Source organism: Heloderma suspectum, chromosome 4, assembly GCF_057233095.1.
Source record: "Heloderma suspectum isolate Gila_16-S chromosome 4, 16-S_ref, whole genome shotgun sequence".
Lineage (NCBI taxonomy): Eukaryota > Metazoa > Chordata > Lepidosauria > Squamata > Helodermatidae > Heloderma > Heloderma suspectum.
The window spans coordinates 170,912,290-170,932,837 of record NC_139461.1 but is presented as its reverse complement, the minus strand read 5'-3'; the positions used below and the strand labels follow the sequence as shown (position 1 = coordinate 170,932,837).

Here is a 20,548-nt window from a genome sequence, read left to right as displayed (position 1 = left end):
AACACCTCCACCAGGGAACAGAGCTTGCTTGCCACCCAGAGGGAACGTTTTCCATTTGCCTGGGTTGGTCCACTATGCCTTTCTCACACATCAAAAAACTCTGGAAAAAGTACAGTTAGTAGTTTTGGGGGTCCCTGCAAGTTAACCAATTTTGCTCTCTTGAGTACAGGACCAGCGTTATTGCCTGGGGGCAGGGCTCTGACATGGAGCTGTAAGATGCAAGTAAGAAAACTTAGTATTTATAAACTGTTTTTAGAGTATTTGAAGTGGTTCACCTACATGACCTTGTTATGATCTTTGCAACAACCCGGTATGGTCAGTATTATCTCCATCTTGCAGATGGAGGGCTGAGGATAAGAGAGAGGAGTTTGCCTAACACCACCCAGTAAGTTTGTCACACAAGCGAGACTCAAGCACGATTTCTCTTATCTATACCAGCCTTCTACTATCAACAAGGAAGAGGAGAGGCTGAGGTACTAAAACAAAGAGGTATGGAAATGGCCATCCTGAAGGCTCGAATCCTGATAACGTCTATCTAAGACATAAGATAGAATTTGTATTCAACCTCTAGCAACCCTGTGACTATTACTGTCTTTTATTATATGAGTAGCTGAAACTCAGATATCACTAGATGTATCTGGTCATACTACTCTCTGTGTAACCAGGCCATTGTTCCACAGCTATTCCATCATAGGTTTCATTCATACGTAATAGGAAGATCTGATAAAGCAGATTAGATTCAGAGGAATAAGCAATACCTGACCATGTAACAGGAGAATTTGCTCAGCTTTGCAGCCAGTTCCATGGCTTCTCCTTCCAGACTGAAAGTGTTTGACATCTTGTATTTTGCCTGCCTTGCTGCTTCTGCATCAGTCAAGGGGAGAGTTTCACGAGAGATGTGGTCTGGCACCATGTGGATCAACAGGTTCGCCATCCACCTGCTCAGAACGTTGTGGAAGTCAGTCGACTACAGAAAGCAGAAAATAAGGAAGAGTCAAGCTATATTAAAAGCTCACAACATGAACACTAGGGTGCAACCCTATGTACACTTATGTGGGAGTAAGTCCCACTGGTTTACTTCTGAGTAAATATGCATATGCGCAGGCTGTATGGGTCACGTATACAAGGCAGAATCTAGTCATGGTTCAAAACTGTGGAACCTCTTATTCACTTTTCTCATCATTCTGGACATCATCTACAAAGAAAAAAGGAGAATCCCCTGCATTAAAGCAGTGGCCTTCAACTTTTCCAGATCCAGGACCCACCTTTATCCCTAACCTGCAACAAGACCCACTTTTAATTTTTTATCCCATGTATTGGTCAATACATGGGATTGACTCAACTAGGGTTGGGTGAAATCCCCTCCCCGTTCAGTCTGGGGCAGGGTCCACTATGAGGAAATCTGGGTCACTTGGGCCCCTGTGGATTTCCCCGTAGCCCTGGCACATCCACTGGATTTCATGGGGCTGCTCTCCTGCATTATAAAAGGTGTGATAGGCTAATGGTGGCTGCCATTTGCCCATCGTGGGAAAATTATGGCTGTCATTTGTGTATTTTATGCAATTTGTGGCGTAACTACTTCTACATAAATTGCAGCACTATTCCTGATGATTAGCCATGCTAGCACGGGCTGATGGGAGTTGAAGTCCAAAACATCTGGAGGGCACCAGGTTGGGGAAGTCTGATCTAAGAGGTCTTCTCACATATGGGTTGTCTCCAAGCAACAGGCACGGCAGTCGGCCTTGGCTCATGTTAACCTCACACTCCACTGGCCTTGACGCTGACTCCTTGTTCAAGGGAACACCATTTCTCCACAAGCCCATGCGGGACACAAAGACATGACAAGCTGGCAGCCTGCCTGGCTGCTGGTTGTTTTTGCTCTTAATTGCACAAACAAACAGAAAAGATGCCAATTCTGCCTTTACATTAAGCCCTGGGACCCCACAAAAAATATTTAGAGTTTCTTCCTACCACTATAGTGAAAAAACCCTATTTTCTTCATGCTTTTTAGCTCACACTAATTCTTTTTGGGAAAAAGTCTCCCTGAAAAATGCTCAGGGAGTGGGAGCATCTAGTCGCCCCACTCTGCCCTTAGTTTAAGATTTTCTTTAAAAAAAAGAAAAGAAAGGTTATCTCCAGGTAGGAAAAATATCGTGCGGGAAGCTGTGCTGAATGCTATTCAAAGAAACAGTCGATTGTGCCTACTAGCCCCACCCTTACCAGGGCATACATCAGTCATTCCCAAACTGCATGCTGGAACACATCAGTGAACTGTGAGAAATACGAATTAAGGACTCCCATGCCCTCAAAACATCCACCCAAGGAGGAAGATGCCTGGTGTTCCTACACATGACTCATTGACTTGGCCCTGCCTATCAATCTCCAGTGACAGTAGGTCATTATGCTTTACAGCTATCTCAGCTGTGACCAGAGCATTTCAGCCTCTCCCAATACAGAGACATGGCAGAACTGCTGGCCCTCAGAAGAGGATGCCTGTCACCTCTCTGCCTGAATCACTGATCTCAAGTTGACTGCTTCCAGTCATGATACATACTCAGTACAGTGACTTATGCAGAAACACTTGGTGATGGGGGGAACTCCTCTGAGGACAGGTAATTCTTACTTTGCCTCTAATTTTAATTCAGAAATAAGTGTACCTCTGCTATCTGAAAAAGGCAGCCAAAATGATAAAGGGGCTGGAGCAACTCCCCTGTGAAGAAAAGGTACAATGTTTGGGGCTTTTTAGCTTAGAAAGAAATACGCAAGGGCATCATGTTAGAGGTGTATAAAATTATACCTGGTGCAGAGAAAGTGGATAGGGAGATGTTTTTCTCCGTCTCATATAATACTAAAACCCAGGTTCACCCAATGAAACTGAATGGTGGTATCTTCAGGTCAGACAAAAGGAAGTACACAGCACATAGTCACACTATGGAATTTGCTACCACAAGATGTAGTGATGGCCACCAACTTGTATGGCTTTAAAAGGGGAATGGACCATTCATGGAGGAGAAGGCTATCAGTGGCTGCTAGGCATGATGGCTATCTATTACCTCCAGTATTAGAAGCACTATGCCTCAGAGTACCAGTTGTTGGGGAACACGAGCAGGAGGGAGGTATTATGCTCAAGTCCTGCTTGTGGGCTTCCCATTGGGGCATCTGGTTGGCCACTGTGCAAACAGCATGCTGGACTAGATGGGCCTTTGGTCTGACCCCTTCTTATGTCCTTCTTAGAAGCCTCAGAAACAATGGCATACATACTTCATGGGTAAGCAGAACGTGTTCTCTCTCCATACAATTAGTGGTTGTCAGAATCCACTGCTGAATCTTCTTGAACAGATTCTCAGGTACCACCCTTAAGAGAAACAAGCCAGTCAACCAATCAAGCCACCTGAGTGTCTACCTCAAAGACTCCTACCTTCCAAAATTATAATTAAAATGGGCTCAAAGGATCCCCAAATTCTGTGCTGAGCAGAACATTCCACACACAGGCCAACCTGGAAGAATAATTTCTAAGGCCAAAGTACAGCTGACTCCCAGTTCTGTTTCTTTCTTCAGAGTTGAGAGGAGAAAAGTGGCAGAGGGAGGATGTGCTTAACCCTTTTCTTCCTGCCACCTGTCTTCTCAGAATCGCACCCCCCAAACTGCTTCCCCACTCATGGGTTCCTGTAATGTGGCATTTCACAGAAAGAAATGCCACTCAAGCATGGAAATTCTGAGCTGGAAAACTACCAGAGGTGATTGGATTATGAAATGTCTCCCTGCCTGCCCTTTCTCTGCTCAGATTTGCAGTCTGCCAAGATTGCTGTCTGTTAAAATAAAATGTGGAGGAAAGTAGCATTGAATTCTACATATGTCTAGTTTGGTCCTAAGAAGCACAGTGAAGCCTACATGACCTACTTAGCTCTTGGCAACTATGGCAAAATTGCAGTGGAAATTCTTCTTGGCAATGACAATAGCTGACTGCACCAATAAGCCATCAGCTGACTTCACTAACACAATACTATGGGGACAGATGACTGATTCTCATTTGTCCCCTCACAAGACACCCTCTTATCCCGCTCAGCTGCTCTCTGCCACATCAACCAAGACATAGTCAAAAGGCTCTTCAAGCCCTTGTGAGAAGGCTTTGGCAGAGCCCTTCCCATATCATGTATCCCAGCTGGTCAATCTGAGGCTACACATGCAATAGCATGAGGCAGTAGAAAGCTGAGGTGGTGGCGTGGGGCTGTATTGCTTCAAGGCTTGAACCTGCGTCTTCTGCATGCAAAGAATGTGCTCTACCACTGAGCAATGGCCCCCAGTGATACTTAGCCACCTTTTAAATGTCTCAACACCCATGCATCAGATTTTAACTGATAACTTAGAAGGGAAAAGCTCCATCACCTGAAGACTATAAAAAAAAATTCATCCAGAAAAAAATTCATCCAGGTAAGAGAAGGGATTCTAGAGAAGAAAAGCAATTCTGAAAATGATCTGATCTTACGGGATACTCTTAGATGTTCTATGCCTTCGTTCCTCTGGATTCTTGGTGGTACCAATGAACTGAAGCAGATCATCTATTTGGGCCAGCCAATCAGAAACAGATTGGAAAAATTTTATCCATTCAGCTTCATGCATACCGGACTTTTGCTTGCTGGCTAGCATCTTGAATGACCAGTCTTCCAAACTGTTAACCAAAACTATTAAAATCCTGGCTGATCCTGGAGAAAACACAAAAATATAAATCAACAAGAAATGGCATAGCAGGACAAAGGCCATTAGCAAATAATACATAAGACTGAGTCAAACAAATTTAACAGTAGTCATATATTTTATAAGTTGTAACGACTTACTAGTCGCTATTCTCTGCCACCTACTTCAAGCCAATAATAATATCAGGCATTGAAAGTCACACCATTGTTGGCCAGCAGGTTTTCTGGAAGGTCCCTCTGAAAAGCCAGTAATGGGATGTGGACCAGTGCCCCAGCCCTGTATGGCCTGCTGCCAAATTCCATCGTTACAGATGCTGTTCATCTACACAGCCTCTTCTGCTGAGAACCGAGGGCCAATTTTGTCCCACTTGGGACAACTGTTGGATCCTGAGCCTAGGTATCATTACAATGAGCTTCCAACCTAACAGCTATTGCTGTTCCACACTTGCACCATTTAGCCATTTTTTAAAAGTTTGATTCAAAGAGCTTCATGAGTCAACCATACTGTATGTGAAATAACAACTTTATTCGCTTTAAAGGTACATTCTGCATCTGCGCAACACATTTAACCTCCAAGTTCTAATCCATGTCTTACATTCATTGCAGCAGAGATCCACAATACTCAGGAGCATAGCTTTTTTTAAACTAACACATACAAACCCACCTTCTTTTTCCATCCTATCCTGTTCTACTTATTCTATGACTTACTTTGTGAGCAATCAGGTTTGTGGTAAGTCGAAAATGACATCTGATCCCCACCTGCAGTCAGAAGTGCTACAGTACAGAAAAGGCTTTACTGCTTGATTCTGCTGAATGTATAAACTGGGACTTCCAGGATAAGGACTGCACTAATACACTATTATCAGGCAAAATGTCTTTATTCATTTTGCTAGAGGTACCCAAGAAAGTGTTATAAGGCAAACTCAAGTATTTCTCACCATTCTCCCCACTGGTTCTGATTCGGTACTGTTCACAGAGTTTGTTGGTATTTTTGTTGATTTCCTCCAGCATGTTCAACTCGGGAGGCATTTTGCCATAGAGATCTTTGTGGCGGCCAAGCACAGCAAGTCCCAGCTCCACCCAATGTTTCTGTAGCTTGGCAGCTGTCTTGAGGGGCTCTTGTCTCACTAGGAGCACATCCCCCCCATACTGCGCCAACTCCTCATTCAACATCTGAAAGGAAAAAACAACACACGCCGACACTTCTCCTGAAGCCCAAAGACTGGGCATGACTGTCCTCAGCTGGTGTCCTTTCACACAAGTGGGAACGGAACTGAGCGGTAGGGGTGATTTTGGTCAAAAAAACAGTCTAAGGGGAAAAGATTACATGGGCCACCCACCCTCCTCCTCAGTTGCTGATTCTCTCAAACTCAGGGCCCCTGTGTCTGCAATAAAGTGACACTTCACAAGTCTCCCATGTCCCATGTAGTTTGATCCTTATTAACTCCCATGAAGAGCCAGGAGCCCCTGGTGATGTGGTATTGCTAAACATAAGCAGGTATGGACCTGATCAGGGACTGAACGGGAGACCAATGAACATCCCACATAAGCCACTTTGAGCTTTTCAAGGAGCAGCAACATTTACTAAATATAATAGTACCTGACTGTAATACTGCATTCTGAGCCAGGAGAACCCACCCACCACACCTGCTGCCTATGAACAGGCTCACAAAGCAGGCAACCTGCATAAGGAGCGGCATATAAATAAACACCACATAATAATAATTAATACAGTGTTCACTGTGAACAATATTGAAAACCTTTACCTTTTCCCAAACCTTGAGATCTGCAAGTACTTGATCCAACAAGGAAAGTCCCTTTGCAAGAGTGTAATTTCCTTTTCCACTGGAAGATCAAGGAGAGAAAGTGGGAATGATACAGCAAAGAATACAGCAAAGAATACACCACACACAACCCCGCTCCAGATGGTCTCTAAAACCCAAATAAATGAATACTGTATGTCAGCCTTCCCCATCTTGGCAAGATGATGGGAATTGTACTCTTGACACATGTGGAGGGCACCAGGCTGGTGAAGGTCACTGTATTCACAACTTGCCTGAGAAACAGTGGAAGAAACCGAAGTACTTTTTGGAACATACTGTTAGGAGCTTGGGCTATCTTGATTACTATGAATGGGAATTTGCTTAAAGCATTGTTTGATAGGGATCTAATATTGTTACCCACAATGATTCTGTGGAGGAGCCTACCCCTTTTAAGTGTATTAGTTTATTTAATGTTGTGAAGGTTTGAGGCCTACAAAGGCAAGGGAAAGAAAAAAGTCAGAGGCCTGGTTTTTTTTGTTGGGAGAGGATATCCCTGAGAGGAGTAGTTTCATTTCCCCAGTTAAGTTTTGTTTCTTCAGATTTGAAGCACTACTTTTGGTTCTGGGGAGGAGGGTATAAAAAGAGAGAGTCAGAAAGACCAAAACAGTAATAGCAGAGTCGGGGAGACGAGAGCCTGAAGAGGGAGCAGGAAGAAGCAGCCTAGAGGAGTCTACAGCTAGGGTAAAAGAAGTTGCATTTTGCAACTTTTATTTTCTTTTAAGACCTTTTGTATCATTCAGCTCCATTGTGTAAATACCAATAGTTGTGATTTGCTTGCTTTAAATTTACCAGTAAACTGTTGTGATTAAACCCCAAGTATCTGATGGTCAATCACCCCACATCTACTGCCTAAACCCCACGTTATGAGGAAGTGGAAGCTTAAAAGAAGAAAGGTGGGACTCTTAAGAAGGCAAGAGATCCTTAAGGAGCTGCTCAGGGTGTCCAGGTCATAAGGGGAACCCTGGCAAACACTATGACTTATTTGATGTACAGACCAACATCATCTCCAGTATACCCTTCCTGTATTTCCTATAGAGTTTGTATCTAGAGATAACTGTATCCCACTGGTTCTCTCCGTTCTATAAGGTTTCCATTATGCCCGCTATATCTTTGTTGTCTCTTACAACCAAGCACTCCAGCTCTCCCATCTTGGCTCAGAGGCCTCTAGCATTATGATTAGCAACACCTACACATGGTGCCTCTCTCCAGGTGACTCTGGTGTGTGCACTTCCCACTATAGCCCTTAAGCCTCTTTGACTAGCTATCATGGCCATGGCCTATTTCCACCCCATCTCCATTTGGCCAACTGGAAACATTTTCATCTTCATCCACTAGGGATGATTCAACCTGAACCAGCCGCACTCCCCAGCTCCTGTCGGCTTTCCCCCAGGAAGCACCAAACCACCCAATGATGAAGACTCACAGAACATGATTATAGAAGTAATTGAGCCATCCAGCCAAACCATTCTGAATACTCCTTGCCCTCTCCCTGCTAGTTTCTTCAACTTGCTCCACCTCTATGCCAATTTGGCTCAAGAGTTCCCGGAACTCCTGTGTCAGATGCTGCAGAGTGGAAAGATCAACGGCATCCTGAATGCATTGCAAGAGAAAAATGGGGGGAGGGGGGAACCATAAGAAAATTAGATTTTTAAGGCATAAGGCTCAAAATAATCAGAAAAGCCTCCTTATAACGGACATCCAAATTGCTGAGCAAATTGTATTCTGCATAATCCCACAGCATACACCATCAAGATCTTACAACCAGATGCTTAATTGGATATATTGGGACTCTGATAACAGTACAACAGTACTGTTCTTAACAGTACAAAGCATGGGACACAAAGCTAACTGCTAAGCACTCCTGCCAGTCATCAGTCCCAGCATTTTAGCAATTTTTCCAGTTTCTTGGTATCATCCAATCTGGACCCAGCTCCCCTTGCTTCTCTGAGTATATATGAACAGTAACATAAAACAGAAAAATATCTGATTGTGTAAAGGGGAGGGCAGGATGTCAGCAGACAACATTAACTGGGCTAACCCTGATTGCAAGTGGGGAGTTTTCCTAGTCTGAAGCTATGCAAGACATCTACAAGCCACGGTAATGCGTTAGATTTACGGATATTTATTCATCCCCAGAGTGATACTTGGAGGATGGGCCACATACTTCACCTGTGATTATACTGGAAGGGATGTACCTACATTGGGTTGCACTGTTTAGTGCCTTCTGCAAAGACCTGATTTGGTAAGGTTGTCACCAAAATGGCCAAACTTCAAATAAAGGCATGTTGGCAAACTCCTTCACCAATATTTTAGATTTCACCAAACTGATTTTGTACACTAGATGGGTACTGAAAGTCTTGTTGGCTTGTACTAACTCAAAGTGGGTGGAGTTAGTGAGCATAAACACATCCTCCTCCGCCTCCTCCTCAAGTTGGCACCATATGCCCACTATCCCCTGGTCCCATTGGATGGCATTTTATAGCAGTGCTATAAAAGAGAGATAGGGGGCATCCCTGACAATCAAGGGGGGGGCAGATCAAGCTCCACTACTGTGAAAACTCTAAAAGCGAAAACCAAGCATGCTGTTCCACTTATGGAAAGTATGTTCTGCTAATAAAGGGAAGGGATTCTTTACACCTCATACTTGTGTGTTGTGCTTGATAAATAACATCAGCTACAAAATAAATCTTATGCTAAGTAACAATGAAGACTTTATACACTCAAAGCTTTTCTAGATGAAGCGTTTAACCTGCCTCTTTACCGCTGTTTCTGCTTCTGGATTTCATTGTGGGATTAAGATCGGATATCTACACACCTTCTGTGTGTGTGCGGGGAGGGTGTGTGTGCCTTCTCTTCCTTTCTGCATGTTCTACTATATAAACTCTAGGTGGTGCTGTGGTATAGCAGGATTATGCAACTACACTAGCATTTCAATCCACCATTCCACAAAATTCTGGACTTTCCCCGGTCAACCCTGCCCCCATTATAATGCTTGAAAGGCATAGAATCACAGAATAGTAGGGTTGGAAGGGGCCTACAAGACCATCTAGTCCAACCCCCTGCTCATGATTACGACATCATCTAAAGCACCTGCAAACTACTGTGAATGGAGGATGGCAAGTGCACAATAAAAGCCTCATCTAGAAATGCTCTCAGCCTCTCTGGAACAAACAAAGAAAAATGGTTCATCACAGCTAAAATCACACTTTCCCTTTACCCCAATTAGACATCCTCAAATAAGCTCTACCTGTGATGCCAATAGCGTTATGAAGTGCCTCATGACTTTGATCCAGGCCTTTTCACTGTCATACATTCTGCGAGCCAAGATCAGCTTGTTCTTTTCAATCACCTGAAAAAGCACATTAAAGGATGATTAAAGGGAATGGAAGGAAAAAGATACAAGAAGATTTATGAGATGGATGGAGAGGACATTTGGAAATGTGCAGCCCAACCATATACGTTTTTGCTCACGAGGCATGCCCAAGTAAATATGCACAGGACTGTGCTGAAATGAAGCAGGGGTGCAGTGTTTAGTTAACTAGGGAGCAATCCTATTGGGATAGGTGGCCGCCTCCAAACTTCAAGGCGACCGCATATCTAATGCAGGATAGGCGAAGCGTGAAGGGGATCCTCTCCTCTGCACTCCAGCTGCCCTGCATCACAGCTAGATGACCAATTTTGGCTGTCTAGCCATGGGACTTTGGAGTCAGGGAGGAGGGGAGGCCAGACAAATGCATAGGAAGCGTAGTACCAGCACTTCCGCATTCCCCACCCCCAGGAACACCCCCTTTTGCCCCACTCCACGCTGCTCATCCAAGTGCGGAGCCCGGGGACAATCCACACCACCTAGAGGTGGCGCAGGAGGGGAAGGGGAGGCAGTTCTCTGGGAACCGAACAAACGTATGTTCAGCAGCCATAGGATTGCGCCCTTAATCAGTTAGTTTAACTGAATGCAAACATTTTGACCAGTTTTAAAAAGTGCTTCTCAATACATTGGGGCAGATATGGTTTTTAAGTATTTGTAAGCACCACAGATGGCAGATGTCCTCTTCGCAGAGGCACTCTCCCTTCTCATACAGAAAGGGGTCTTCTTCTAAAATGGTGCCTGCTGCAACCAGTGGCCAGCAGGCTCCATCTTAAAAAACACCCCCCACCGTCCTTCCTGAGAGACAGGGAAGTGTGCTTCCTGACACAGAGACAGGTGTCAGGGTCCTCCTCACTTTGCATCCCCCAGCTAAGCTCCCAACCCCTCATGTGGCCCTCAAGATTGCAGAAGGGAGGAGGGGCGTGTTAGGAATTACACCAGCCAGGAAGGTGCACTAGAAGAAGAGTAGAGAAACGTCCTCCTCCTCCTTCAATATAAAGAAGCCTCTGCACTGCAAAAATGTACAGACTAGTTTGAAATCCAACTTAGGTGTAATCTTATGCTTCAGATATGCTGCCAGCTGGAGAATTTTAGAATTTGGTGGGGAGGGCATGGCCCAACTGGGGTACCACCACTGAAAAGGCCCTTGCCTTAGCAGCCAGCCTCCTTACCTCATTTGGCTGGGCACCCAGAGGATGAGCTCTGAAGGTGATCTTACTGTCTGGGCAGGTGTATATGAAAAGAGACGATCCTTCAGGGAACCTGGCCCCGAGCTGTGCCCAGAAACAGACTGGCAGGCAGTGCAGATCATAGAGCAGTATGAGCAATATGTCCCAGTCCCTGTTAACCATGTTGCTGCCCTATTTTGGACCAGCCAAAGTTTCCAGACCATTTTCAAAGGCCGCCCCACTTATACTGCATTGCAGCAATCTGAATGTGGTGTCAATGGGGATGGCATATCAGGATTGCCACCCCAGCCTGGTTGTCATTCACCCCAACTGGCCTCAGGATGGGACTCGGGGGGAGAGGGTCCTCTCTGATCCCTGGTCCCAGTACCTGAAACTTCTCCGCACTCTGGCCACTTGAGCTCCAGGAGAGTAAGTGGGCAAACTCTTTGGAGCTCACAGGCAGCCTGATCACTGCCGCCACAGAGAGTGAGGCAGTCAGTTCATGTGGGTGGGGGTGAAATTAGCGGCAGGCTCCGCTTACTATACAAATGAGCAGGGGAAATGCTGTGGCTGCATGGGATTGCTAATGCAAACAACAACCTGGATCGTGCAAGAGGCATGAAATTTACCAGTGGGGCTGCTGGCCCACAGAGCATCACCCAGCTGGCTGGGCACAGTGCTCCTTCACGTGTGCCTGGGTGGATTCCTTCCAGCCAGTCTAGTGGGAGTCCTTGAACCTGGGAGCGTTCCTCGCATCGCAAATTGGACTGGGGGTAATTCAAATCAGGCCACGGATGGAGCAAAGGATTAAAGCCCCCTCCCCAATGCCATAGTCCTGATCTGGTTGATCTCCTCCACCCCATTTATTTATTTTTAAAAACCCACACAATAGCTAAAGATGTGCACAATGCTGTCACGCTTCGTTTGCCTTGGCGTTTGGGAGACTGTCCTTTGTGCGGGTGATGGGGTAGACTGATGCGGTGGGGGTGTTTCCCCGTCACCATGCGCAGATTGGCTTCCCCTATGCCAGGCTGACAAGGGGGCATCATCAGCATGGCACTCCGTGGTTGGGGTGATGGCGGTTGGGGACTGTTCTGCATTTTGTAGGCCTTGTGTTTTTTTCTCCTCAGCTTTTGCCCTGGGCATAAATAGGGTCCCAACTAAATTATGCTAATGTTATGCTAGTGTAAGTGTGCTGCTGACTTAGCAGGACCACAGAATTGCCCAGCCTGGTTTGTTAACTGGGTGATGCCCTATTAAGAAATGGATGCCACAGATACACTTCTTTTATGCCTTGCATTCAGGGTGGGTTCATCTCTCCCACTCACAAAGTACATTGTTCACTTTCCATCCCAAAGTCATTTATAAAGATTAATGCCTGAAGGCTTAAAAGGAAAGCCAGGAACTCAGGAGCAGTTAGGGATCAGAATGCAAAATAATGAAGTCAGGCAAGGCCAGGCAGGTGTGACAGCCCAGAAAGTAGCAGTCAGTTCTCCTAGTCAAAATATCTAGTACTAAAATCTTGCTTGACCCTGGAAGTGAGGGTCACAGGGACAAGGCAGAGGACTAAATTCACTCAACAGAGGAAACACTGTTTAGAATTTAGAAGAGTCATATTTCCAGCTTTTCTTAGGTGACTATCACGTACCTAGTTCTGGCTGCAGATCCAAATGAGGGGAAGTCCCTAACATGAAAGAATTACAGGCACAGTGGATATGGACCTCTGATGTGTGACTAGCTTCTATCAGACATACTTTGGCAATTGCCCAATTGCTTTCCTACGCCATTCTTTCAAGGCCCGTGAAAGTGAAATGTTAGGAGTTTGGAAGTATCTATTGACATCCAAATTACTTATTTGCACAGCTTGCATTATATATAGGGCTTTGCCAAATGTTTGCAGATGAACATTTTTTGATGTGAAAGAATCTATTTTAGGAGGCCTGAAACATGCTCTGAAAATCCCCCAAATGCGTATGTTTTCCCAAGACTGTTCATTGCTTCTCTCAGCACTTGGGGAAAAAACATTTTTATACCAAGAATAGTGACCCCAATCAATCAGGAGTAATGTAGCCAATGTGATTATGCCATAGCATCATATGGCCAAGATCAAACAGCCAATTCAGAATGAGGGCAAGGCCTCCTCTGCCCTCATTCTGAATGCGCAAACACTTTCACCCTGTTCACGGCTCTGCCTCATCACCAAAAAGAGGTCTTTTAGCAGGAGTGCTCTGTTTCTGCTGAGGCCTAATTATTTATTGTAACCTGCTTTGAATATCTGATTTTAAAAAATAAGAGTAAAATCCTCTAGCACAGACAACAACTGTTCCTTTTTGTCAGGAATCACTCTTCTTCAGTTCCAACCTACTTTGGAATGCAGGCTTACTTGAGGCCATGAAGTTTCATGCCTCCAGCCTTCCACCAACCTCTGTAGATGGAAGCTTGCTTTCTCCCATTTATGCTTTGCACAGTGCTGCATGCATGGTGGGAAGGGAAAGTATAATTCATCACTAATGATGTTACAGGCACTAAAAATAGCTGTCCATGAAACATACATAACTACAGGACACGCTGCACTCCAAACAGCAAAGGAGAGGGCGAAAATTGCACTTTCCAAGCAACTCCCCACCATGCAATTTACTGAAAGCAAAACGTATTTCCCTCCCTCCACCCTCACCCCAAGATGCTAGATTTAGAAAAAAAAATGTTTGACTCCCCTCAACAAGTGCAGTTCACCACAGAATAATACAATCATTTGGAAAGGCCCTTTGTTGTTTCGCTTAAAGTAATGGCAATTTACTTTTAGACTTCACTTAGATAAAAAAATCTCCTGCAGCTGCAGAGATTTTAAAAAAGGGTTACCTCTTTATACAGCTAGTATGGGATGAAACGTAATGTGCCCACTGTTTGTCCCCATCTGTAAAATGGGAATAATTTTGTGATCTACCTCACAAATTGTTCTGAGGATAAAGGAGATACATATTTGTAACTAATTTTACACACTAAAATGTGATGATAAATGACAAATTAATACATGAGAAAGCAACGAAAGTAGCCAAAATGATCTCAAGAATCTGCTGGCAGAAGCACCAGACATTAAGGGGAGAGGGTATTATCAAAGGCAAGGGCACTCCATGCGTGTTTTGGCAGCTACCTTGTGGGCCAAATCATATGCAGTATTGCTCCACAGCTCTTTTTCTTGTGTTAACTGATGAATCTGGGCCTCAAGCCTTGCTCTCTGCAATTCATACAGTTCACGATATTCATCCAGGAGGCTAAAAGAGTAAGACATGAGATATTAATATAAGGGCGTTCCACTATTCCCCTCACCAAGGTACCAGCAGTTATCTAGATGATATCCAAAGCCATCTTATTAACTAGATCATAATGTGAAAAACAACACAAAAATGTTTTCCAAGCCTTGGACACAATCCAAACAAAATGAAACATATTTAAGAACCTGGCTACTCATTATAGTCACAACAATCCAGCTGGGCTTTGACTGCTGAGAATTCTGAAGGTGTCATCCATTCAGTTGAGATTCAAGGAAAGCTTGTAGGTGTTTGCTTTGACATTACAGGGAGAGAAAAGAAGCTGCTACTAGCAAGAAATCAAAGTCCATTCAGCTAATTTCCTCTAGCAATTAAGCAGGAAAAATATGCTGAGTGAGATGGCAAGAGATCAAAGCACATTAGCCAAAAACAATTCCTTCCCTCTCAATATGGTATCAAGGCAAAAACTTCTAATCCTTCCACAAGTACTGACTGACTGGATGATGCCTTCAGAATTCTTCAGTCAAAGCCTCGTTACTTTTCCTGTAGTGAATGTAACAAGTACACAGGCTCTTAGTTGCATGACTGCAGCCTAACCATCGTCAGCTCTGAAAATCAATGAGGCAGGATCCTGAAGACAACAGAGTGCCCAATCAGGGGAACTGGAAAAAACTGACAAACCTTCAGAACAAAGCCAAGTTCTTATTGCCCTTGCATGAGTCACTGAAGTTATAGTATCCCACCTCGCTCAGGAGCACCACATCAGATTTTTTGGGTGTGGAGGGAGGGGGTGAACATGGTTGCCAAGATTTTTCAATGTGAGGGCAGGGAAATTTATAACCAAGTTCATCGCCTGCCTTTGAATATATTCAAAAGTAAATTGAGGGGGAAACTATATTTTAAAGTGCAACTGTTACAGCTACTTCTTTATATCTCATAATAACTGGAAATGAATCCTTGCTATCCATTGATCAGCTCTTGCACCGAGACCACCAAAATCATGTTCAAACTCTGAACAGAATGTGAGAAAATTTAAATAATTTCATATAGCCACTTGGCAAAGTGTGTGTGTGTGTGGGGGGGGAGCTGTTCCTCTAGCCCAAATTTTATATCGTTTAACAATTTTTCCCTCCAACCTAAACTGGAACTCACTTTGCATTCATCTCAGAATCCCGTACTGCCTTTGCCAGCTCCTCATAAGCCTTTTCTGCTTCAGCAGTTGCTCTGTGGTCACGTTCTCGGATAGTATTCAACTCCCTGTAGTTGAACAGAGCAATACCTTCAGTTGTCTTGTACAATTGCAATGTTTATTCACAAAGCTGAATGGAAATACCAGTCAAGATTTAGACCTTGTCAGTTGTCCTATAGCTTCCTTGAAATTGAATAACTCATCTGTGATGTGTTTGTCCATTACCCTCTGTGCCATCATTTCTTTGTAGAGAGTCCTCATCTGTCTGGGAATCCGTTCCAGCAACTCAACATATCTTTGTCTGTACGAGAGAGGATGTCAGAAGAAGGAGAAGGAGGAGAACAGCCTTAGTTCTCCCAGACATATTTACAAAGTGATCATTTAAAGGGAGAATTCTTTCTGAAAATGGTTGGGGAACAAATAATATAAAAGAAACCTGCACACATAAAAAAAATAGAACTTTAGAACATTCGGAACACTCAAGACAAGTCTGTACTACACAGTGAAACTAGTTTCTGTCACGCCCTCAACACCAGAATCCTAGGAATTATATTTCTATAGGGAGTCTATAGATATTCTGAACTCTCAGTCCCATTTCACAAAATGAGCACTCCTAAGTTTCTTTTGGTAAGTCATGAAGTTAAACTGTCTTGAAACACATTTCAGTTCATAGAGCAGATATATCCTCAGCAGCCAAGGACAGCAAAGGAATAGAATAAATGCTAGCTATATAACGCTGGACAATTCCTAGTTCTGAAAGAACTCCCATTTATTATTTTCTCAGGAGTTCCTTTCACAAATGATGAAGCTGGATTAAGAAGCTGTTGCATAAGCCACAGAGTAGGATCTCACTGGAAGCTGTGTTATAGCGCGGTTCTCTGAGACTGCACCTATGCCATCTATATATAACTGCAGACATTCCTCCCTGTCACACTAGCCAAAATACCTGCACAGATGTTTTCTTCTATGACTAATGTTAAAACATTGGGCTGTTTAGATGCCTGACCTGAGCCTGGAAAGGAGTTCTCCTCGTTCTGCACAGTCCACGCTGACCTGCCGGATGATCTCGTGGAACACTATATTGTAGATGTTCTGCTCCACCTTCAGCACCTCCAGCACATTGTGCATCTTGGGAAAGATGCAAAAAACAAGATCTTTGCAAAACTAGGCAGCAAAGGGTTCACTTGGCCTTCTGATAAGTTAGAAGGAAGAAAATAACACATGTGAACCATATTATTTACCCTTACAAGAAGTTTCCCATTTGGAACAGAATTTTAAAGCCATCTTTACTCTAGTAGGATTACTGTTGGAAATAACTCCTGGAAGAGGCCCTGCCACTGTTGTTTTCACTCCCCAGTGGTAGTTCTGTGTGAAATATGATTCCATTATCACTGAATGCTCAGCAACAGTTCTGAGTATCCCAAAGAGCTCAAATTCTTATTCTGAAAGAACTTTTAAACAGGCCTTGTTTGCACTCTAATTTTAGTACGGATATTCTATTTTATGCCTTTAGGTTAAGCCCTGCTGGCTGGTCCCTGATGCTCCCATCCTTTCTGCAATGGATTCTGGGATAGTTATTCAAATTGTTACATTCAGTAAGAAAGGAAATTATTGACCCTGCCAACGAGTTAGCAAAGTAATTACCACAGCAATAACCAGATAGTTCAACATGCTGTCTTCCTGCCTATCAACAGCACCTGTTCTTCTACCTATCAGGATGTATACACGAAGCTTTGTGGAGCACAACCCTTCTTTCTTGCTTACATTACTATTTCAAAGTGCTTTGCACACTGCTGGTGCTATGGAAAAAAATGGCAATTGTCTTCAGTCAGAAGAACTCCCAAAATGTGATTAGCCCAGAAAAAAGAAGTGCAGACACATTGCAAAAGGCTCTTTTAAGCACAGCCCTGCTCTGAAAGCCTTGTTCATGCGCATGCCTCATGATATCTACCTAAAATGGTGAAGACAGAAACAGCATTTTGACAGTGTAGCCCTATGCACGTCTTCCTGGAAGTAACCCCATTGAGTGCCTGCCTGGTAGTGAGAGAACAAGGTAGTTGTCAAACACACATGGCTTGGTGAATTACAAGTTGTGTGGGTCTGCTGCAGGTTACTGAGCAAAGGGGCAAGTAGCAGCCTCCCACAAACCAAAAGCTCTGAAGGTGCAATGTTTAGACAGAAATAAGTCCTAGAACTCCCAGGATTCCCCAACCAGCATGTTTAAACATGCATAGGATTGTGCCTTTACTGCCTTTGGCATATCGTTTACTAATTTAAAAAAATATTTTCCCCCTATTTTCCTATTAAACTATAATAAAAACCAGCTTGCAAACATCACAACAAAATCATAATTAAATCAGAAAATACACATAGACAAAATAAAACTGGGCCTGATGAGTGTAGCCAGGTTTCCGAGGAAATGTCGTCAAGAGCAGATGGCTAAAACCTTGGAAACGTCATGGCTTCGTAACTTCACAAAGATGTTACCAAGCCATGGTTTGAGTCTGAACACTTTCAGTATTCCTAGCACCAATTTAAGAAATGTAGTCAAATTAAGGATTTTAGATATTAGAGCCCAGTTGGATATAGATGCCCTGTCAAAGTCAAGATCAATGAAATGGTTAGCCAAAGCCAAATCTCAAATCTCAAGAGAAACACCTGTTTTTTGGTCTGAAAAGGGACCAGCATGTAGCCTTTACACATTTATGATTGAGATGATGGATACAATGATGCTACAGGGAAGATTCAGAGGCATCCCATTGAACGACAGACTATGCATATGTGGTAGTTCTGTAATTGAAGATCTGGCACACTATTTACTTGAATGTCATCTATGCTCAAGCTGTAGGGAACACTATTTAGCCTTATTCCTGACCTACATGAGAAACTGGTTAGTGAAGGATAAATTGTCACTTCTTTTAGGAGGCTCTAATTTCTTTGGGTCCCAGAGGGTTGCCCTTTTTGCAATCAAGGCAACAGTATAAGGAAAAAGGAATTGGAAAAATGGTCTGGCTGATAAATTCAAATGAATCTGTGGGCTTTATTGACTGCTGTTTTTATCCCTCACTAGTTTTTTTAGTTCTTTTTATTGTAATGTTTTAATGTCAACATAATGTTTTAATTTTTAATGTAATGTTTAATTCTAATGTAATGTTACTAATTTTATGTAAAGTCTTCTTTTCAACATTTTTTCTATTATTATGTTTGAAATGGTCAGAAGATTTATTCAGTAAAGTTATTCATGCATTCATTCATAGACAAAATAAAAAATGACCCCCAAACCATAGCAGCATTAGAAAATTGGGTACCCCAAGCTGTTGGTTAGCCATCCACAAAGTAGACGAAGCAGGCAGTATTGGGTGAGATGGATCAATAGCCTGAGAAAGGTAGCCTCAAAAAGCTTTTCATGGCTCCCACTTGGAGCAGTTACTGCCATGGTTACTGTGAAAGGGAGACTCAAAAGTGAGGGAGCCTAGATCTTCCCTTTCTTGAGTAGCTGGAGACTTGGGGAAGTGTTGAATGGAAGAAGGATGCTGACAAGTGCCAATGCAACACTTAAAACTCAGAGGATCACCTTGCTAAGTGGACGACATTGCCCCCACCCTGCTTTTTGGTGCAGTTAACATCTTCTGATCTTTCCCCTTTTTCCGACCTGTCACTGTTAACAGTGTGCAAATTAGCCTAGATGCAGTCTCCTCTTGACAATTTCCTTATATGTTTCCTGCTGCACTTCATTCCCTTTAACAGCTGAAACATATAAGGGCATTGACAAGGCAAGGCTATACACATTGGACAGCTGTAAGTGCTCACTTGCACACCTCTGAAACACCAACAAAAAATTAAATAATTTACAAAATACAAACACATTTGGGCAAATTTTGGGGGCCAAATACACACACACACACAAGCCCCATTTGGGCAAATTTCTGAAGCCAAAAAAATAAATTTCAAAAAGTAGGGGAATGAAAAAGGGCCTCTATCCAAGTGGGGAAGGGGACAGGATGGGCAGACAACATGACCTCTGCAGCAAAGGACACTGGGATACCAGCTGGAGGTCCAAGGGGGAGAACAACCCACAGTGTGTCCAACAGTGTGTCAGTGTGCTATACTGTGTAGCTTATTCTCAGGGTGGGTTGTCACGTTGCGCAAACCTACCTTTGAAGTTGGATTCACTGGCACAAAATTTTTAGGAACAGAGTGCCTGACCTGCCATCAACTGCTAATTTTCATCCAATATGACTAACTGTTCACAGTAAGCATGGCAGATTTAACTAGAAATATCCAATATCAAGGGTAATGAAATTGTATTAGGATTAGGAAGAATTACCTGTGAAAGCCCTGTTACTCCCACATCCTCATTATCTACTCCAGCCTTTTCTAACATGCTGTCCATCACCTTCATCAGCTGGAGAACCTCCAGCCTCCCAGATGGCTTCCTAATGGGCAGAACAGAAGGAATATGTGACTAATTTCTATAGCATATAAGACAAAAGCATTTTGATTCAGTGTTACTCACATGGATGGGAAAACTCTCAGCCTGTTTTCCTCGTCTTCAAGTAGAGTTGTGTATTTACTGCAATAGATAAAAATAATTAAACTGCTTTTGTGCTCTAGAATTCAATGGTCCATTTTTTAAAAAGTTTAACGTGTTTAACACTGCCAGCTATAAAAAGACTTCTCCTTCATATATTTGACTTTACCAATATACATAAGTTAATGAACAATTAATTCTAGATGATACAATTTAAACTTCATTAAAACCCTGTTAGCCAGTGACAAACCTCTCTAGCAATAAGTGATTCAGAGAAGATTAAATGTTTTGTTTCCAGTGTCTACAGAAAACTTAAATACTAACCCTAGATGTTTTACTGGATTAGCTGGAACCACTTTAATAGCTGTGCTTAGATTAATCTCAGAAAGGCTACTAGCAAAAATACACATCTCCTCTTTTTTAAAAGAAAAAAGAAAAAAAAAGAGAGATTTGGGAATTTTGAAAATACATTAGACAAACATTAGAGCAATACTATTACATTAATTACT

The 20,548-nt window shown here is 43.2% G+C and overlaps 1 protein-coding gene across 1 annotated transcript in view; it reads right to left on the bottom strand.

Moving 5' to 3' along the window:
• Positions 1-20,548, bottom strand: part of AXDND1 (axonemal dynein light chain domain containing 1) — a 62,181-nt gene that overhangs the window by 23,971 nt on the left and 17,662 nt on the right. The window contains exons 7-19 of the mRNA XM_084851250.1: positions 20,025-20,081; positions 19,836-19,944; positions 16,515-16,636; positions 15,669-15,809; positions 15,472-15,576; positions 14,202-14,322; positions 9,765-9,866; positions 7,941-8,107; positions 6,461-6,539; positions 5,633-5,867; positions 4,487-4,703; positions 3,262-3,355; positions 759-967 (exon numbers count right to left, since the gene is read on the bottom strand). Of these exons, the coding sequence (XP_084707376.1) occupies positions 759-967; positions 3,262-3,355; positions 4,487-4,703; positions 5,633-5,867; positions 6,461-6,539; positions 7,941-8,107; positions 9,765-9,866; positions 14,202-14,322; positions 15,472-15,576; positions 15,669-15,809; positions 16,515-16,636; positions 19,836-19,944; positions 20,025-20,081 (1,758 nt within the window). The remainder of the gene's footprint in view (positions 1-758; positions 968-3,261; positions 3,356-4,486; positions 4,704-5,632; positions 5,868-6,460; positions 6,540-7,940; positions 8,108-9,764; positions 9,867-14,201; positions 14,323-15,471; positions 15,577-15,668; positions 15,810-16,514; positions 16,637-19,835; positions 19,945-20,024; positions 20,082-20,548) is intronic.